Source organism: Misgurnus anguillicaudatus, chromosome 23 (assembly GCF_027580225.2).
Source record: "Misgurnus anguillicaudatus chromosome 23, ASM2758022v2, whole genome shotgun sequence".
Classification (NCBI taxonomy): domain Eukaryota; kingdom Metazoa; phylum Chordata; class Actinopteri; order Cypriniformes; family Cobitidae; genus Misgurnus; species Misgurnus anguillicaudatus.
The window spans coordinates 25,339,025-25,357,486 of record NC_073359.2 but is presented as its reverse complement, the minus strand read 5'-3'; the positions used below and the strand labels follow the sequence as shown (position 1 = coordinate 25,357,486).

Genomic DNA, 18,462 nt, shown 5'->3' with positions numbered 1-18,462 from the left:
GTTTCGAAGCGTATAAATGGACGATATCGGTACTTACTTCCTCCACGGATTTTGATGATCAGACTCCCGTTGAGCACCGTGCACCCGCGCAGAGCTTGCGCGGCGGTGACGGAGTCCACCGTTTTCACTCCTGTGCACAGTTTGGGACAGCGTCCTGCACACGGTGTACAATTCAGCCTAAAAAAACCATAACAGCAGTGTTTATATAAAAAACAAAGCTTACAATGTTAAATAACACTGATAAACATTACTCACTGGTGCACTCCATGCATGCATGCATTTACTGTAATGTCATAACACACCAGTTTTGCAATTTTTTGTGATTGCCCCTAGGCAAACATATTGTTGCCTGCTCACCCGCAAGGTTTTTCCATGTTTGTAACAACATCCCCAATAATGGCGCAACTTATTGCGTTTACGTTTACGCATGTACGTTTTTAAAATAACAGCAACAATTGTAAAAGTCGCACAGATAGGGGTCATCAAGGATAAAGTTGAAAACACAATTCTACTGAGACAAAACAAAATACCAAGGATAGCTGTGTTGGCATAAACTCAGAAGAATGCATTGCCTTCAGTGGTTGAATATTCAGGCACTTTTCCAGATACGGAATTTTTCAGGAGCGCCTCGCAGTACGCAACCGCCAAGCTATGGCAAATGACCAACTTGGTTTTTCAGCGTTTTGCGTAAACTGGAGCCAAGTGACGAGCGAGCCGACACAAGGCCGTCTGACGCAACTTTAACGGTTTCGTTCCAAACTGCATGGAATGAAACAAGATACGGTGGAAAGTCAACATGAGTAGTCCCTGTGGCGTAGAGGATTTGTATAATTCTGTTGCTTAATTTGATCTTAAGAAAAACTAAAGCTCAAGATAATAACGTTATGTAATCTCGCTCAAATGTTGCTAAAATCCAGCAAGGGTTGCAGGTGAATCAACTGCTGTTTTTCCAAATTTATTTTGCCCTACAACACACTTTTAAAAATCCCAAATTGGGACTTTATCAACCACCACAATATTCTGACTTTTCTCTAATTCAGCCAATTAAAGAAGAAATGGAAATGCTCAGGAAAGAGGCACTATGTCATCACAAATTTGAGTTAATTCTTTCTTTCCAACATAATTCCGCTTTTTAATTCCACTTCCCGTTTTGGAATTACACACCACACAGATTAAGGTGATCAGAATCAACTGTCGACTGTACTTGCCAACCACGAAGCCACGTTTTTACATCTCAACCCGTTTGACGTTCAAGTGCCATTGAATTTTTCCCAGCTTCTTGGAAAACAATGGGGAGGAAAACAGTGGGAGTAATATGAAAGGATGGGGCACGCTGTCACAGAACGACACTTAATACAGCATGACTGCCTTTCAGAGGGACGAAAGGTAGCATGACGGAAAAATCAAGTGAGTTACGTCATTCAAAACAAAATTCCTGGAAAAGCGTCATCCCAGCACCGTGATCCCTAAAACGCACGGACAAAAGAATTCGCAAAACGGCCACCTTTACAAAGCAGCCACAAGCAAACAAAGGCCGCTATTGTTGCCGCGAGGAGCCCGGACTCTAGTTTTCAACGTTAATTCTCTGTTTTTTCATCCGTTAGTAATACGCCACACATGAAGCTGGACATGCAAGCCAACATGAGCTCAAGCTTTTGGACATTTCCTGGCTAAAAAAAGGCCCACTGGTGTGGGCTTCTGACACGCAATGTTGTTTTGGTTAGCTGTGTAAATCAAAAGAGGCTCATTATGATTCTGCTCGTCGTGGACGAAATAATCAGGGTGGCATTTTATGCTGCTCTTAACCTGACACAAGTCATTATAATCTGCTTATGTTCATTTGCCATGACTGTCAAGATGTAATGCTGTTGCATTTATACTTTGTCAGGTTGAGCGTAGCTGCTGGTTTGCTAATTTGCAAGACAATCAAAACGAATAACAGCTCAAGCTAAAAAATAATTTGCCACTACTAAGCAAGATTCACCACGACTGAACATCACAAAGACTGGTAAAGAAATTTTAACCTCGAAATCAAATAAAGTTTCATCAGTTTAGGATCATTACGTTTTTTGCATTGTAACATGACGATAAAAAAAAAGAAAAGTATTTAAAAAGTAATTAAGTTCGAAACGAATTTCATGCTTAATTTACTAAAATCACAATCAAATTAAAATGAATCAATTTAAGGATTAAAATTAGTACATACGTGGTAGAGTTCATGGTGGTGTATCCAGACGGGCATTCTGGCAAACAGGCTCCGTTGTGAATGACATACTCATGGCAATCGCCGCTCTTGGCCTTGCATTGATTGTGGAGGTCCTGGCAGAATTTAAAGGACACGCAGCGCCATCCCTTGAAGGTGTAGTAGCCTCGCGGACAGCGCTCAACGCAAGTTTCTCCCAACAGGAATTTTCGACAGGCCACGCATTTGGTTGCGTTCCCTGGCGCGGAGCAGCCGCCCAAACACTGTTCGTGACAGCACTCCTTGTGGGGTGTACAGGCGCCGTGCTTGCATTCGGAAGGGCACACTGTGAGAAAGACAAAAACGCAACCATTACATTAATTTACTGATCTACAGATTCACGGAGGCCTTTAAGTTAACCCAGAATAATACAATACCAAAAAAGTGACATATTATATAGCACAGGGGTCTCCAACGTGATGCCAAAGCACATTGTATTAATAGTCTCAATTGCAATATTTATTTATTACATTATTTATTTTTATATTAGCTTGGCTTGGTTTACGCATGTTAACATTAAAACAATACTAAAACATATCAACAAGTAAAATAATATAAAATCAACAAGTACAACAACAAAAAAAATGTTGAGTAGACTATATCAAAAAGTAGCCCTCCCGATTGTTTTATCCATTGCGGTAGCCGTTGCTCACAAAAAGGTTGGAGACCCCTGATAGCACACATTACATTTTTAAGCAAAATTTTTTAATTAAAATGTTTTTTGCTTATATGAGTTTTTTTTTTAGGGCCACTTGGTTATTTTTAATTCGAACAGTTTGATAAATGATCATAATACAATTTGTCCACAAAACAAACAGACAGGTTACAGTGCCCTCCCAAAATTAAATGGAAAACATTCATAACTTTTATTAGAATATTTTTACAATTTTAAAAATGATTAGAAATATTTTGTACAACAAATGTACAACAAATGCTACTATAAAATGTTCAAATAAACTGGGCAATGTATTGAATATTATTGCGATATTTGTGCTGAAGATGATGATGATAATAATAATAATAATAATAATAATGATAATAATAAATTACAGTAAATGTCAAAACACATTTATGGGCCGGATAACAATTAATCGCAACTAATCGTTTGCAAAATAAAAGTTTTTGTTTACATCATATATGTGTGTGTAGGCTACTGTGTTTAATAATTAATTTAATAAATAAATAAAAACATAAATATATAAATTCACACAGATACATGTATAGACGGTTTCATCAGTAACAACATAAACAAGCGGCGTCCGTGGTCTACACGTAACTTCCGGTAAACTCCGCTATGAATAAATACAACAAAGTACTTTAAACGTACTTTATTTATATTACAAGCGAAAAACAACACGTATATTACCTAGGAAACAAAAACATTTGTTATTTTCAACGAGGTATTTGTTCAAGAGTTCAGTTTTCGCAAATAGTCAGACCATTGAAAAACATAAACCAGAAGTAAAGGTCAGACCAGACGCGTATCGCGTCACCGCACATGCGTCCGATGAAACGATCTATATAATATAATTATTTATAAATATAAAAATGTATATACACATGTAAATATATACATGCATGTATGTGTATTTATACATACATAATTTTTATACACACTACACACATTTATAATGTAAACAAAATCTGCAAATGATTAGTTGTGATCAATCGTTATGCAGCCGTAATATATTTATTAATTTAATAAAAAGTGTCATCACTAGGCCTATTTTTTATGTTCTGTAAAAATCGTTTTTAAAAGAAATTTGTGGCAAAATAAAGTCACCTTTTCAATCAATCCAGAGGGGGTAATTATATTAAAATATACCGTTGCTTGGAAAGATGTCGCGATACCAAATTTTAAGGTGTACCGCCCAGCCATATATAATTAAGGTCTATACTAGGGGTGGCCCGAAATTTCGGCTTCTGAAAATTTTCATGACGAAAATGGCATAATTGGTTTCGGGGCGAAATAACCCCCCCGCCAAAAACGCGAGCCGAAAATGAATGTCGCCTAGTCCCTCCCATCTGGTCACATTCGAGTGAAGATGTGTACCCCCCCTTACTTTCTCAAATGTTTGACAAAATTCTACAGGATCTCATGTTCTTTCCAGCCAAAAAGCTGAGCAGCTTTTGGTCTTCTAGAGAATCCTGCCACGTTTGCTTAAATAAACAGCAGTCCAATTGTCTGTGTGTATAGCAGTTACATTAAAATTTGCGTAGCAAATATATTTATATAATATTTATTTTTTATTATACAGTTTTTTACGTTTTTTAAAGAAGCAATTTTCGGTTTCAGCTTCGGCCAAGTCCAACCTAAATATTCTGTTTCGAACCAAAATTTTGATTTGGGTGCATCACTAGGCTATACCTACACAGTAAATGAGAATTTGGATAAATGTCTGTAACTATTCTTTTAATAATGTCAACAGTGCAACAAACCACACGATGATCTGTAAATGAACATCATCATTAAAATCAGCACGTTTGATAAAAGCCTGGATGAGCTCCACGGAGAAGCGATGTGAGGTCATCATCATCACTGGCAGTTCTTTGCCTTTCATCATTGCAGAAAGGAACTGATTCAGAGTTGTGCTTGGCCGCAGGGCCATCTGGAAGTGAAGCTTGTGCTTCGTAGGGTGTGAAAATAAATGAATACAGCCGGCTGTAAGTCATCTTCCCTTTCAAACAGCAAACACTCGCACAAGCTGCCTGATAGACCACACCAAAGACTCGACACCGGGGCAAACCACAGCGTTCCAGAAACATGTTTGGAATAGCGTACTACTGCTTTTTCAGTATGCATTGTCAATGATGTATCTACACTTTAGGCAATCCAGATTTTCAGTCCAGATGACCTGTTACCTTTGGCAAAATGTACTGAAGCTCACTGCATGCCGTATCCCACCATGCAATGCACTCGAATCGACCTTTCATTGTTAAATATAACCAGCAATGTCTATCACAAATTTCATCACCTTACAACTCAGAAAACGAAAGTTTGAAGTACCATTAGCGCCACCAGACATAATAAAAAAAATAAAATAAAAGTGCATCAACTATGTAACTACGTATCAATAGTTTTTGTTGAATAATCGTGATTATGATTTTGCCCATAACTGAGCAGTAAACATATCAAATAACCTCAGTTAAATTATTATACTTATTTATTTTTAAAAAATGCATAACATGAGGAATTCAATAGTATGTTAAACATACTGTACAAAACAAGGCCAGTCTCTACTCATCAGCAGCAATGCTATCAAAAATCGACTCCCGATCCAGTCCGTATTTTCGCTCCAGCCTCAGACCCACCCTCACCCTTAACCAATGTTTTTGCTGTCCGTGGAAGGCAGCCATTCAATGGCCTCTTCCAACAGAGCGAAAGATCCGCCTCTGGTTAACCCTCGACGCGCCGGCAGACAACACGCTGGAATAATACACAGGCAGGCAGGGGCGAGCATGCACGCAGACGGGCGCAGTCTCTTAGCATTCCACGCATACACAAACGCAGTCGCTGCGTCGTCTCCCCAAGGATGAGCCCTGTGTAAACACACACATCTTCTCTCTACGGCTTACGGCCTCCCTACTAGTTTTCATTCATAAGCATTGTTTGTGTTTTATGGGGGGGATGAGAGCTCCTATTTTTGCTTTTTAACAAGTAGTGATGTCTGATGCTATGTGATGTATTGATATTCGTGATCAAGTTGCTTCACTGTAAAAATTCATTGTTGCACTTCAATTTGAAATTACAATTAATTAAAATTTTCTTGACTAGTTAGGAGTTGCTATAATATGTTTTTTTTATGGCCGATGCCGATATTAAGAAGCTGTATGGCCGATATGAGGCCGTTATAACACAAATGTTATCACAGTTAATAAGAGACAAACTAAAATTGTTGAAAAAAAACATTAGATATGCATAAAATTTATAAACATACCCTTTTAAAGTAAACACATTTACACGGACATAAATAATGTAGATCTGACATACGGTACTGTTTGAATAAGTGTGTTGAACTTAGGCATGAAAAAAATACCCAAATATCGGCCAATATATCAGCCTTTGCAATATATTGTCCTATCACTGGTTAAAATAACTTAACCTCCTAAGACCCGAGCTTTGGTTTGTTTTTTAGATTTCTACCAGCTATTTTGGGGTTAGGAAGAACCAATAAATATAATAAACAAATATTTTTCTTAGAACATGAAGCAGTGTATTTGTCCATGTTTGTGTACAACAGGTTCCGCTTACACAGAATTAAGTATTATGGTGCAAACAACAAAAAGGTTAAGCTAATATTTTTATAATTTATAGCACTTGTCACTAGTCAAGAAAGTTGAAATGAAATTTAAATTCAAATTAATTAGGTTAATAAATGTTTTACAGTGTGGCTATATAAAACAAAGCGACATTGGGAAGTTCATTTTTGTTTGTCCATTATGGTTTCCGACAAAAGAGAAGTACACACATCCAAATAAACAGGTGCAGGATAAAAAAAAATCAAGTATAAATATACATAGGGGAAAACCGCATACTGTTTATCTACTTCCCTTTATTTTGTTTAAAAAAAAGCAAGGCGGAAGAAGACCTTTACGTTGCTTTTTATTATTATTATTATTTTTAAGAAAGTAAAGTTATACTATTACTATTTTTGTATTATTTTACTTTTTAATTTTTATTGTTTTTTTTATTCAATGCTTTGAAAGGATATACAAAAAAGCATTTATAACAATGAGAATTACAAAATAAGACTGAGATTTACATACAAGATACTCAATTTACATTTATCTTCTGTACATATTAAGTAAAAAAAATAAAGTAAAAAGAAAATAAATAAAAAAATAAATCGAAAATAAATTTTTTTATTGTATTTAAAACAAATATAAACAAACAGGCATCGTAAACGTGCAGCTATGAGAGCGGAGGCAGAACAAGGAAGTTGGATAAAGGAAGGTGTAAAAATGTAAACAAAACAACCCCGTAAATAGCAAAAGAAACATTCGAGTCACGTGGCTAAAAAGACAAAAAATGCTATCATTGCGTAGCTTGAAGTGTGAACGTTACTCATCTAGTGGAAGACAGACATAAACGTGACCCATCAGTCAAGTTTATCAGTTTAAAATGATGAATGTCATCCTCTTTATGAATTGGTACATGCTTGCGAGAGTGTTTTTAGTTCAAGATAAAGGTGTTATAAGGAACGGTATAGGGGGTCTTTCTCACCAACTGTCATTAGATTTTAATAACCAATGATATACAAGATGATTGTTGTAGAAATCTATTGATAAAAGGAATGTGTAACTTTATGCTCGAAACTGAAGGCCAAACTGTTGTAATTGTATTGGTATTTTTTTTATATAATTTTTTATTCTATTTATTATTGTGTGTGGTGGGCTTGCTGCGACATGTGAAGTTCCCTTCGGGGATTAAAGTTGTGTAATAAAGTTAATCAAATCAAAAACAAGCTTAAGGCGTCAACCTGGACGCTTCGAAGGCAAAATTCCACAAATGTGTGACCCCGTCTGTGAAATCCAGGCTAAAGTCTTATAATCGAAATATCAAGGTTTAATTTCAATCGTTGATTTTAATCTCTGACGCAATCGTTTTTAAAGATATCATGGTTATAGTGTCAATTTTTTTTACATTGAATAGGATAATTTTATAAAGAAAACACGCATGTTAATGACTGTCAAACAAGCAGCACCTCCAAACATTTTCGAATGTTATCCATAATATCGCCTCTGGTTAGCGTAAGAATTTGCCTATTAACCAACCCCATAACAAATCCTCGATCTCTCATAAACAGGAATTATAACGGTTAACTTGACATTGAACGTTATTATGATGACGTATTAGTACAGGTATGAACATAAGCAAGTTTTACGATGGCAGGTCTTTGTTTTCGTGTGCGCACACCTTGCCTCAGGAGTGAGCGATGGACCTGCTTAGACAAGTTGTGGGAGCTTGTGTCATCAAACACACACATCATTCAAGCGCACACAACCAAGACCAAATCTCTTTAGTGGCCCTTCAAAACTTAAACATTTGGACAATGGCTGGCTCGCCCTCTTCGTCCAGACCCCTTAAGACCACTATACCTTATGTTACAGACCTCAAGATCCTAAAAACTTTTTGGTTGGTCGAAGCACTGTGCTTGAAACGTACACTTGTGGAGGTTAATTGAGTCATTGCTGTGAAGCACACCCTTGGCGGGACGTACAAGGAAGTGCAAGATAAACATTTTTCCAGGAATTACAATTGGGTTTCCCCACTATATTTGGAATAATAACGCCAACGGGTTAACTGACTATATCCAAATGAGTAAGGACAAACTTAATTAATGAACGCAGAAGCAGGAAGTCGGATCCAGAATGCGTGTATTTTTTTTCCAATGCAAACTTCAGAGCAGGTTATCTCTACCCAACCAAAGCGATGAAATTAGTTGGTAATTGCGAGGTTGTTTCCCAGAAAATCGTAAACCAGACTGAAAGCAAATCGACACCTGTCCTACGCTATCAATGGTTATTCTTGAATCTAAGCTTCCGGTCAATGACAAAACTCAATTATTGGCCCATAAGCAGGGGACAAACAGACCATCAAGGCCGTCCAGAATGTTCCTTGACCCAGACGATGATTCAATAAAGGCCTCCTGCAAAAGAACACCGAGTCACCTGTTATCTAGATGTTTCTTCAATGAGCGCATCTGTCTGAAAGAGTTACTCATAGCAGCTGTTCTGACGATCTATGCCTCCGCCTGCCCTTCTAAATGTACTTTTTTTAGGTAGTTTGCACCTGCATTTCACCACTAATCTATCCAAATTACATTTCGGAAATAAGGGCTTATAAAAGTGCAGCTTTGTGGTAAAACCGGTTAAACCGAGCATATTGCATTTGCCTTTTTCATTAATAAGTGAGAAAACATTCAAATCTCGACGAGAAACTGCCTCCAGTCGAGCTGTAAAAGATATTCAACACAACATAGCTAAAAAATTGTGATTTCACTCCAGTATACATCTGTTGCATATAAAGACTAGAAAAGTTAGCAAGTCAGCCTTCGAAACAAATCTACAAAGACATACGAAAGTCAAACTCGACATTTCCCTCGAAGTTATAGACGTTTCAGCAGTAACAACATAAACAAACGTCTTTCGTCGAACAAACATAAATTCCAGTAAACTTCCCAAAGCATGAATAACAACAATTTTGATAAGCAAAATAAACTACATTAGTTCGAATCATAGCTAAAGCGTATCAAACCTCACTTAGCTAACGTTACTGTGTAAAATGTGTACTATATAATGTATACAATGTTAACAGTGTTACAGATTGGCTGCCAAACCTTCCTTCAAATAGCGGTAACCATGATCCCCGTTTCCCCTTGTCTTAACTCCAGCCAATTTGAGGCGTCAAATTTGCATCTACTGTGTCTAGTTTGCCACTTGAACATTTTGAGTTTACTCGCTTCATTCGCGCGTGAAATTCTAGTCATAGAGACATTCACACGGAAATTCGCATCATGGGAGGGGCTTCTGCGACTCCGCTCGCTTCCTGTAAACGCGTCACTAGTAGAGCAAGCTCGTAATTGGTTAACATGGCACGTTTTTCTGCCAAAGTTCACATTTTTCAACTCACGCATTTGCCGGGGCCACGCTCAATTCGCGCTAAACGCCTCATTCGCGACGCGAGACCTCCAGACACGCGCCAACGCGTCTTTACATTGACTTAACATTGAAATCACTCACGCTTGATGCCTCTACCTCGGCTGGTCTGAACGCAGCATTAGGAAACCAAAACATTTGTCATTTTCAACAAGGTATTTGTCCCAAAGTTCAGTTTAGCCACTAGGCAGACCCTTAAATAAACAGAGATCGGAAGTTAAAGCAACACTAAAGAGTTTTTGCTCTTTGCTCCCCCTACAGGTTGGAAGCGGAATTGTCCATTACCACTGTCGTAAATAATTTAGCTTACTGCAGCAAAGCTGGCTCCGATTGGATTGTAGGTCTGCCGTAAAGCAAGTTTTTGTAGTTTTCACTCGAACTACAGGAGCGCAACCCGACGGTTGGAAACTTCTTTAGTGTGGTTTTGGCCGATAGAGGGCTGCAAAGTGAATGTGAAAGTGCCGTTCACCCTGTTTCGAGTGGATAAACGACTGAAATTTTTTTGGAAACGTTATTGTAAGGTAAAAAACTGTTTAGTGTTGCTTTAAATGCCGTCCAGACGCGTAAACACGCGTAAACACGCACATTGGACGCGCAGACGTCCGATGAAACAGTCTATCGAGGACAATTTTTTGACAAAACCCAATGGCTGTATCTGAAGTAGGCACAAAAATCAATGTCCATCAGGACTGATGCTCGCCTTAGTCGCCAATGATCAAAACCCGTTCACCATTTCTCCCTTAGGTCCAGGACGAAGCAGACAGTGTGTTGACTGGACACTTTGGTGACAGATAGAGCCGGCATGTTAATAACTTTTAGGGCGTTGTAGCCGAAGGGAAGGGGGAGAATAATTACAATTCAACCTGCATGGAAAGGTCACAGCACGTTTGCGATGTCGAGAACGTTATAACAGATGGAAAAGCAAGAATCCGAGTCTTTTCCGAAACAATAACCGTTATATTATCAAGTTCAAAAACTGTGCAGTTCAATCAGTTCAGATTGACCTTGATGTTGTGGACACTAATATACTGCTAGCTTAGCTTCTACCATAATACCGTATGAACTGGACTTTGGTGAAAAAAAGTATTTGCTTAATCCATGTAACTAGATCACCTCGGTTTAAAAGAGCTCGAGCGTATTTTTCAGCCTCAAAGCAAACTGAATAGGCCATTATCTTCTCGAGGTAGTTTCTAACTCGGGCAACGTCTGATTCAGGGTGGCCCTCTTTGCAGGTGGAATTGTTGCGTTCCAAGACGATGTGCCGAATGAGGACAGGGAGGAAAAACAGGAGCTTTCATCTGACCAGGTCTGTTTTGCCTCGTAGGAAGGTTAACAGAAAATGGAGACTAAATAAATTCTGAGGTTGCTTGTAAGGCAGTGCAGTAAAGACAGTGAAGCGAGATTACGAAAGGGTCGTATGTACATGCGAGGACTCGGGCTGGGCCGAACGTGCTCTAGAAACCTGCGGCATCGCAACGGCTGCAGTGCAGACTGCTTCATATTCATGACGCAGCATGGTGATCTCTCAGTCTGGGATTACTCGGCTTTCTCGCATACAGCCGATACATAACTGCTTGCACCGTCTGACTCACAGTAAATGGGAGCTAGATTGTTTCCCAGGTTACAGCGATATTTGAATAACTTTCCGTAATCTGGTTCTCTCGTCACAGGACTCGGGGTGAGCTGGGGATTGGAGATTGAGCCGGGGATTTGATAGCACAGACTAATATTCAGACTATTCAGGGAGCCAAATTTCAATGATCTATTTTTTCACATGCTTGCAGAAAATTGTTTACTGAAAGTAAGTTACTGGGTTGATCTTTTTAACATTTTCTAGGTGTGATAGAGGCACTAGGGAACCAATTATAGCACTTAAACATGAAAAAAATAAGATTTTCGTGATATGTCTTCTTTAAATTTTAAAAAACAACTAAATGTTTTGTTAAATACTTATGCTGCGTACACAACAAACGCGAAGTATCACACTTCTCGCTCTAAATAACTCGTGGGATTTAACTTCGTGTCATGCAAATTTTTCGCTCGTATTGAATATTTTCAACTTGCGCAAAGACACGTTTGAGGCGAAAAGCGCGTATTTTCGTCCAATTCGCGTCATTCGCATCGCCCCGTGTGAGTTCACGTCTATTTGCGTCTTTACATTGACTTTGTATGTAATCTACTCACGTAAATCATTGAATTCGTATTTGGTGTGTACACCCCATTACTATTAGAACTAACCCATTATCATAACAGCATAACAAGAAATACTGATGCTATTTTATTAAATATTAAATCCCACGAGTAATTTAGAGCGAGAAGTGTGATACTTCGCGTTTGGTGTGTACGCAGCATAAGTATTTAACAAAACATTTAGTTGTTTTTTTAAATTTAAAAAAGACATATCACGAAATTTTTTTTTTCATGTTTAAGTGCTATAATTGGGCCCCTAGTGCCTCTATCACACCTAGAAAATGATAAAAAGATCAACCCAGTAACTTACTTTCAGTAAACAATTTTCTGCAAGCATGTGAAAAAATAGATCATTGAAATTTGGCTCCACTTATGCTGCGTACACACCAAACACGAAGTATCACACTTAGGGATGCATATCAATTAATCGCGATTAATCTATAGCAGAATAAAAGTTTTTGTTTACATCATATATGTGTGTGTACTGTGTATAATAACTTTGTATAGTTAAATGCATGCACATGCATGTATATATTTAAGCAATGTTTACATGTGTATATACATTTGTATATTTATGTATAATTTATATTATATATAAATATAAATACTTAGTATATAAATATATTTTTTTCTTAAAATTATACATGCATGTGTGCATATTTATATATACATAATTATTATACACAGTTCACACACATATATGATGTAAACAAAAACCTTTATTCTGCTATAGATTAATCGCGATTAATTGATATGCATCCCTAATCACACTTCTCGCTCTAAATTACTCGTGGGATTTAACTTCGTGTCATGCGAATTTTTCGCTCGTATTGAATATTTTCAACTTGCGCAAAGACACGTTTGAGGCAAATAGCGCGTATTTTCGCCCAATTCGCGTCATTTGCATTGCCCCGCGTGAGTTCACGTTTATTTGCGTCTTTACTGTACATTGACTTTGTATGTAATCTACTCACGTAAATCATTGAATTCGTATTTGGTGTGTACACCCCATTACTATTAGAACTAACCCATTATCATAACAGCATAACAAGAAATACTGATGCTATTTTATTAAATATTAAATCCCACGAGTAATTTAGAGCAAGAAGTGTGATACTTCGCGTTTGGTGTGTACGCAGCATAAGTATTTAACAAAACATTTAGTTGTTTTTTTAAATTTAAAAAAGACATATAACGAAAATGTTTTTTTTTTCATGTTTAAGTGCTATAATTGGATCCCTAGTGCCTCTATCACACCTAGAAAATGTTAAAAAGATCAACCCAGTAACTTACTTTCAGTAAACAATTTTCTGCAAGCATGTGAAAAAATAGATCATTGAAATTTGGCTCCACTTATGCTGCGTACACACCAAACACGAAGTATAACACTTCTCGCTCTAAATTACTTGTGGGATTTAACTTCGTGTCATGCAAATTTTTCGCTCTTATTGAATATTTTCAACTTGCGCAAAGACACGTTTGAGGCAAATAGCGCGTATTTTCGCCCAATTCGCGTCATTTGCATTGCCCCGCGTGAGTTCACGTTTATTTGCGTCTTTACTGTACATTGACTTTGTATGTAATCTACTCACGTAAATCATTGAATTCGTATTTGGTGTGTACACCCCATTACTATTAGAACTAACCCATTATCATAACAGCATAACAAGAAATACTGATGCTATTTTATGAAATATTAAATCCCACGAGTAATTTAGAGCGAGAAGTGTGATACTTCGTGTTTGGTGTGTACGCAGCATAAGTATTTAACAAAACATTTAGTTGTTTTTTTTTATTTAAAAAAGACATATCACGAAAATCTTTTTTTTTCATGTTTAAGTGCTATAATTGGGTCCCTAGTGCCTCTATCACACCTAGAAAATGTTAAAAAGATCAACCCAGTAACTTACTTTCAGTAAACAATTTTCTGCAAGCATGTGAAAAAATAGATCATTGAAATTTGGCTCCACTTATGCTGCGTACACACCAAACACGAAGTATCACACTTCTCGCTCTAAATTACTCGTGGGATTTAACTTCGTGTCATGCTAATTTTTCGCTCATATTGAATATTTTCAACTTGCGCAAAGACACGTTTGAGGCGAATAGCGCGTATTTTCGCCCAATTCGCGTCATTCGCATCGCCCCGCGTGAGTTCACGTTTATTTGCGTCTTTACCTTGACTTTGTATGTAATCTACTCACGTAAATCATTGAATTCGTATTTGGTGTGTACACCCCATTACTATTAGAACTAACCCATTATCATAACAGCATAACAAGAATTACTGATGCTATTTTATGAAATATTAAATCCCACGAGTAATTTAGAGCGAGAAGTGTGATACTTCGCGTTTGGTGTGTACGCAGCATAAGTATTTAACAAAACATTTAGTTGTTTTTTTAAATTTAAAAAAGACATATAACGAAAATGTTTTTTTTTCATGTTTAAGTGCTATAATTGGGTCCCTAGTGCCTCTATCACACCTAGAAAATGTTAAAAAGATCAACCCAGTAACTTACTTTCAGTAAACAATTTTCTGCAAGCATGTGAAAAAATAGATCATTGAAATTTGGCTCCACTTATGCTGCGTACACACCAAACACGAAGTATCACACTTAGGGATGCATATCAATTAATCGCGATTAATCTATAGCAGAATAAAAGTTTTTGTTTACATCATATATGTGTGTGTACTGTGTATAATAACTTTGTATAGTTAAATGCATGCACATGCATGTATATATTTAAGCAATGTTTACATGTGTATATACATTTGTATATTTATGTATAATTTATATTATATATAAATATAAATACTTAGTATATAAATATATTTTTTTCTTAAAATTATACATGCATGTGTGCATATTTATATATACATAATTATTATACACAGTTCACACACATATATGATGTAAACAAAAACCTTTATTCTGCTATAGATTAATCGCGATTAATTGATATGCATCCCTAATCACACCTCTCGCTCTAAATTACTCGTGGGATTTAACTTCGTGTCATGCGAATTTTTCGCTCGTATTGAATATTTTCAACTTGCGCAAAGACACGTTTGAGGCAAATAGCGCGTATTTTCGCCCAATTCGCGTCATTTGCATTGCCCCGCGTGAGTTCACGTTTATTTGCGTCTTTACTGTACATTGACTTTGTATGTAATCTACTCACGTAAATCATTGAATTCGTATTTGGTGTGTACACCCCATTACTATTAGAACTAACCCATTATCATAACAGCATAACAAGAAATACTGATGCTATTTTATTAAATATTAAATCCCACGAGTAATTTAGAGCAAGAAGTGTGATACTTCGCGTTTGGTGTGTACGCAGCATAAGTATTTAACAAAACATTTAGTTGTTTTTTTAAATTTAAAAAAGACATAACGAAAATGTTTTTTTTTTTCATGTTTAAGTGCTATAATTGGATCCCTAGTGCCTCTATCACACCTAGAAAATGTTAAAAAGATCAACCCAGTAACTTACTTTCAGTAAACAATTTTCTGCAAGCATGTGAAAAAATAGATCATTGAAATTTGGCTCCACTTATGCTGCGTACACACCAAACACGAAGTATAACACTTCTCGATCTAAATTACTTGTGGGATTTAACTTCGTGTCATGCAAATTTTTCGCTCGTATTGAATATTTTCAACTTGCGCAAAGACACGTTTGAGGCGAATAGCGCGTATTTTCGCCCAATTCACGTCTATTTGCGTCTTTACATTGACTTTGTATGAAATCTACTCACGTAAATCATTGAAATCGCATTTGGTGTGTACACCCCATTACTGTTACAACTAACCCATTCTCATAACAGCATAACGAGAAATACTGATGCTATTTTATTAATGTAAAAATAACGAGTAATTATTGAGGTTTATTTTCGCAAGCACCATTAAAGGCGGAGTCCACGATGTTTGAAAGCCAATGTTGATATTTGAAATCAACTAAACAAACACGCCCCTACCCCAATATAATCTGGACCTTCTGTTGATAGACCCCCCCACACATACGCAACCCGGCAAGGATGTCGGTTAGTAGACACGCTCCTTACTGCTGATTGGCTATAAGTGTGTTTTGGTAGTCGGCCCGTCTCCTTTTCCAAAGCATTTTTCAAACATCGTGAACTCCGCCTTTAAATCTTATAAACATACTAATGTCGGCATTCAGCAAAACGCATGAATGACCTCTCCACAACATCCTACATTTAAAACACCACATCCTTTAATGTTTAAATATTTATTAATGAGATCTTCTCCAAGATTGGCAAACAAGGAAAGTATGACTCAATTCAAACATACAATAGAAAGGCAAAGACAAGGACACAATAACAAACACTTAAGATTCCAGTTCAAGGAAGATAAAGGGCACAATTTACCGGAAGTACCTGCTTTTTGTCATTTTGTTTTCTGTATCACGAATGCAACCACGAAAATAGTACTGGGAAATATTCAGTTCTCAGAAAAGCGTCTCAGTACTCGTTCCTTTGAATTAGTACCAGCGCTAAGCAATCTAAAAGCAACTAAAGTGGAAAATAAACAACGTCCTTGTAAATTCTTCATAACATTTTTTAAAGCATAACTATTTGTGGCAAAGTCAACTTAAGATCAAAACAATTGTATGTACGATAGGCCTACTTACGGCTTATAAAACAGGTGCTGAATAAGAAATAGCTCAAATAGGAAATAACAAACAGATTTTATGGGCCATACCCACACATATGGAATTCTGGGAAATGAAACACTTCTTTAAAAGGGGAAATGGTCAATGAAAATACCATGACATGCAACATATAAAAAGGCCATAGACAGCAACAGTATACACTGACATAAAGGATTATTAGGAACACCGTACTAATACTGTGTTTGACCCACTTTTACCTTCAGAACTGCCTTATTTCTACATGGCATTGATTCAACAATGTGCTGAAAGCATTCTTCAGAAATGTTGGCCCATATTGATAGGATAGCATCTTGCAGTTGATGGAGATTTGTGGGATGCACATCCAGGGCACGAAGCTCCCGTTCCACAACATCCCAAAGATGCTCTATTGGGTTGAGATCTGGTGACTGTGGGGACCAAGAAACCAATTTGAAATGATTCGAGCTTTGTGACATGATGCATTATCCTGCTTAAAGTAGCCATCAGAGGATGGATACATGGGGGTCATAAAGGGATGGACATGGTCAGAAACAATGCTCAGGTAGGCTGTGGCATTTAAACGATGCACAATTGGCACTAAGAGGCCTAAAGTGTGCCAAGAAAACATCCCCCACACCATTATACCATTGCATTAATGAGATATTGAACAGGTGTTCCTAATAATCCTTTAGGTGAGTGAAGAAAAATAACATTATTTACGAGCCGTGCAGCTGTGTCAAATTATTTCATAATAAAAACAATTTTTTTATTTATTATTTTTGCTATTTTTACATATTATTTGTTCCTGGCAATATTGTTTTATCCAGACGTTCCTTTAACTGCTGCTAAAATCCTAATTTATCATTTTGTGTTTATGTATGAAACATAAAACTGCAGGTTACTTCACATACACACCTTTAGGTAGAAGTCAAATGACGTCAATCATCGACGACGACGACATTTATCACAAATCGTACCCAACAGTTCAAATTATAAATCATTACAAGTTTATCGTTGTGAATAAAAAAAAAAAAAAACATTTTATTTAGGTTTTGAGGTGAAATGAACTCATGCAACATGTTTTGGTGAAACTCGCCTAATGTCGCTCTAGCTTGAAAGAAAAGATTGCTAATCTACAACAAAACGTTAAATTTGTTCTGGGGGCGACGACTGCCCAGTGGTCAACATTTAGACAGAGGGCAGCACTGAATGTTAAAGATTAACAGCCGCCCTGGCGACCTACAGCACAGTGATAAACAAGAGCTCAGTTCGGTCAGCTGACTCGCCCCGGCCCTGCCCTGCCCTTCCTTAGAAAGAGGGCGAATGTGGGTGGGTGGGGGGGGTTGTGTCACAATGCAAGCTCAAAAGAGGCCAGGAACGGGGGGTGTTTGTACGCAGAAGACTACAGCATGGTAGGCGTGATAAAGCTATAAACAGCCGTACCGTTGGGGAGGAGAAAAAAGACGAGATCAAAACGAGAGCACGTGGCATTCGACAATGTGCCAAACGCATCAAAAAGCAAAACAAGAAATGACTCCCAAAAGCGGACCAACTAACCTTGATATCAAAACTACTTCCTCCAAAACACTGTAGTAAAATTATTTTGGTCAAGTCTGTGCCTGGCGATAACAGCCGGTAGTTCCTGCCATGCTTGGCATTGCTTGATCCCTACTTAGAGCAATTAGTCGACTGGCAGGACGGCTCATTGT

General features: G+C 37.3%; 1 protein-coding gene across 1 annotated transcript in view; it reads right to left on the bottom strand.

The window, feature by feature from the left end:
• insrb (insulin receptor b) overlaps positions 1-18,462 on the bottom strand; it is a 73,810-nt gene that overhangs the window by 13,354 nt on the left and 41,994 nt on the right. The window contains exons 3-4 of the mRNA XM_055218579.2: positions 2,207-2,528; positions 38-177 (exon numbers count right to left, since the gene is read on the bottom strand). Of these exons, the coding sequence (XP_055074554.2) occupies positions 38-177; positions 2,207-2,528 (462 nt within the window). The remainder of the gene's footprint in view (positions 1-37; positions 178-2,206; positions 2,529-18,462) is intronic.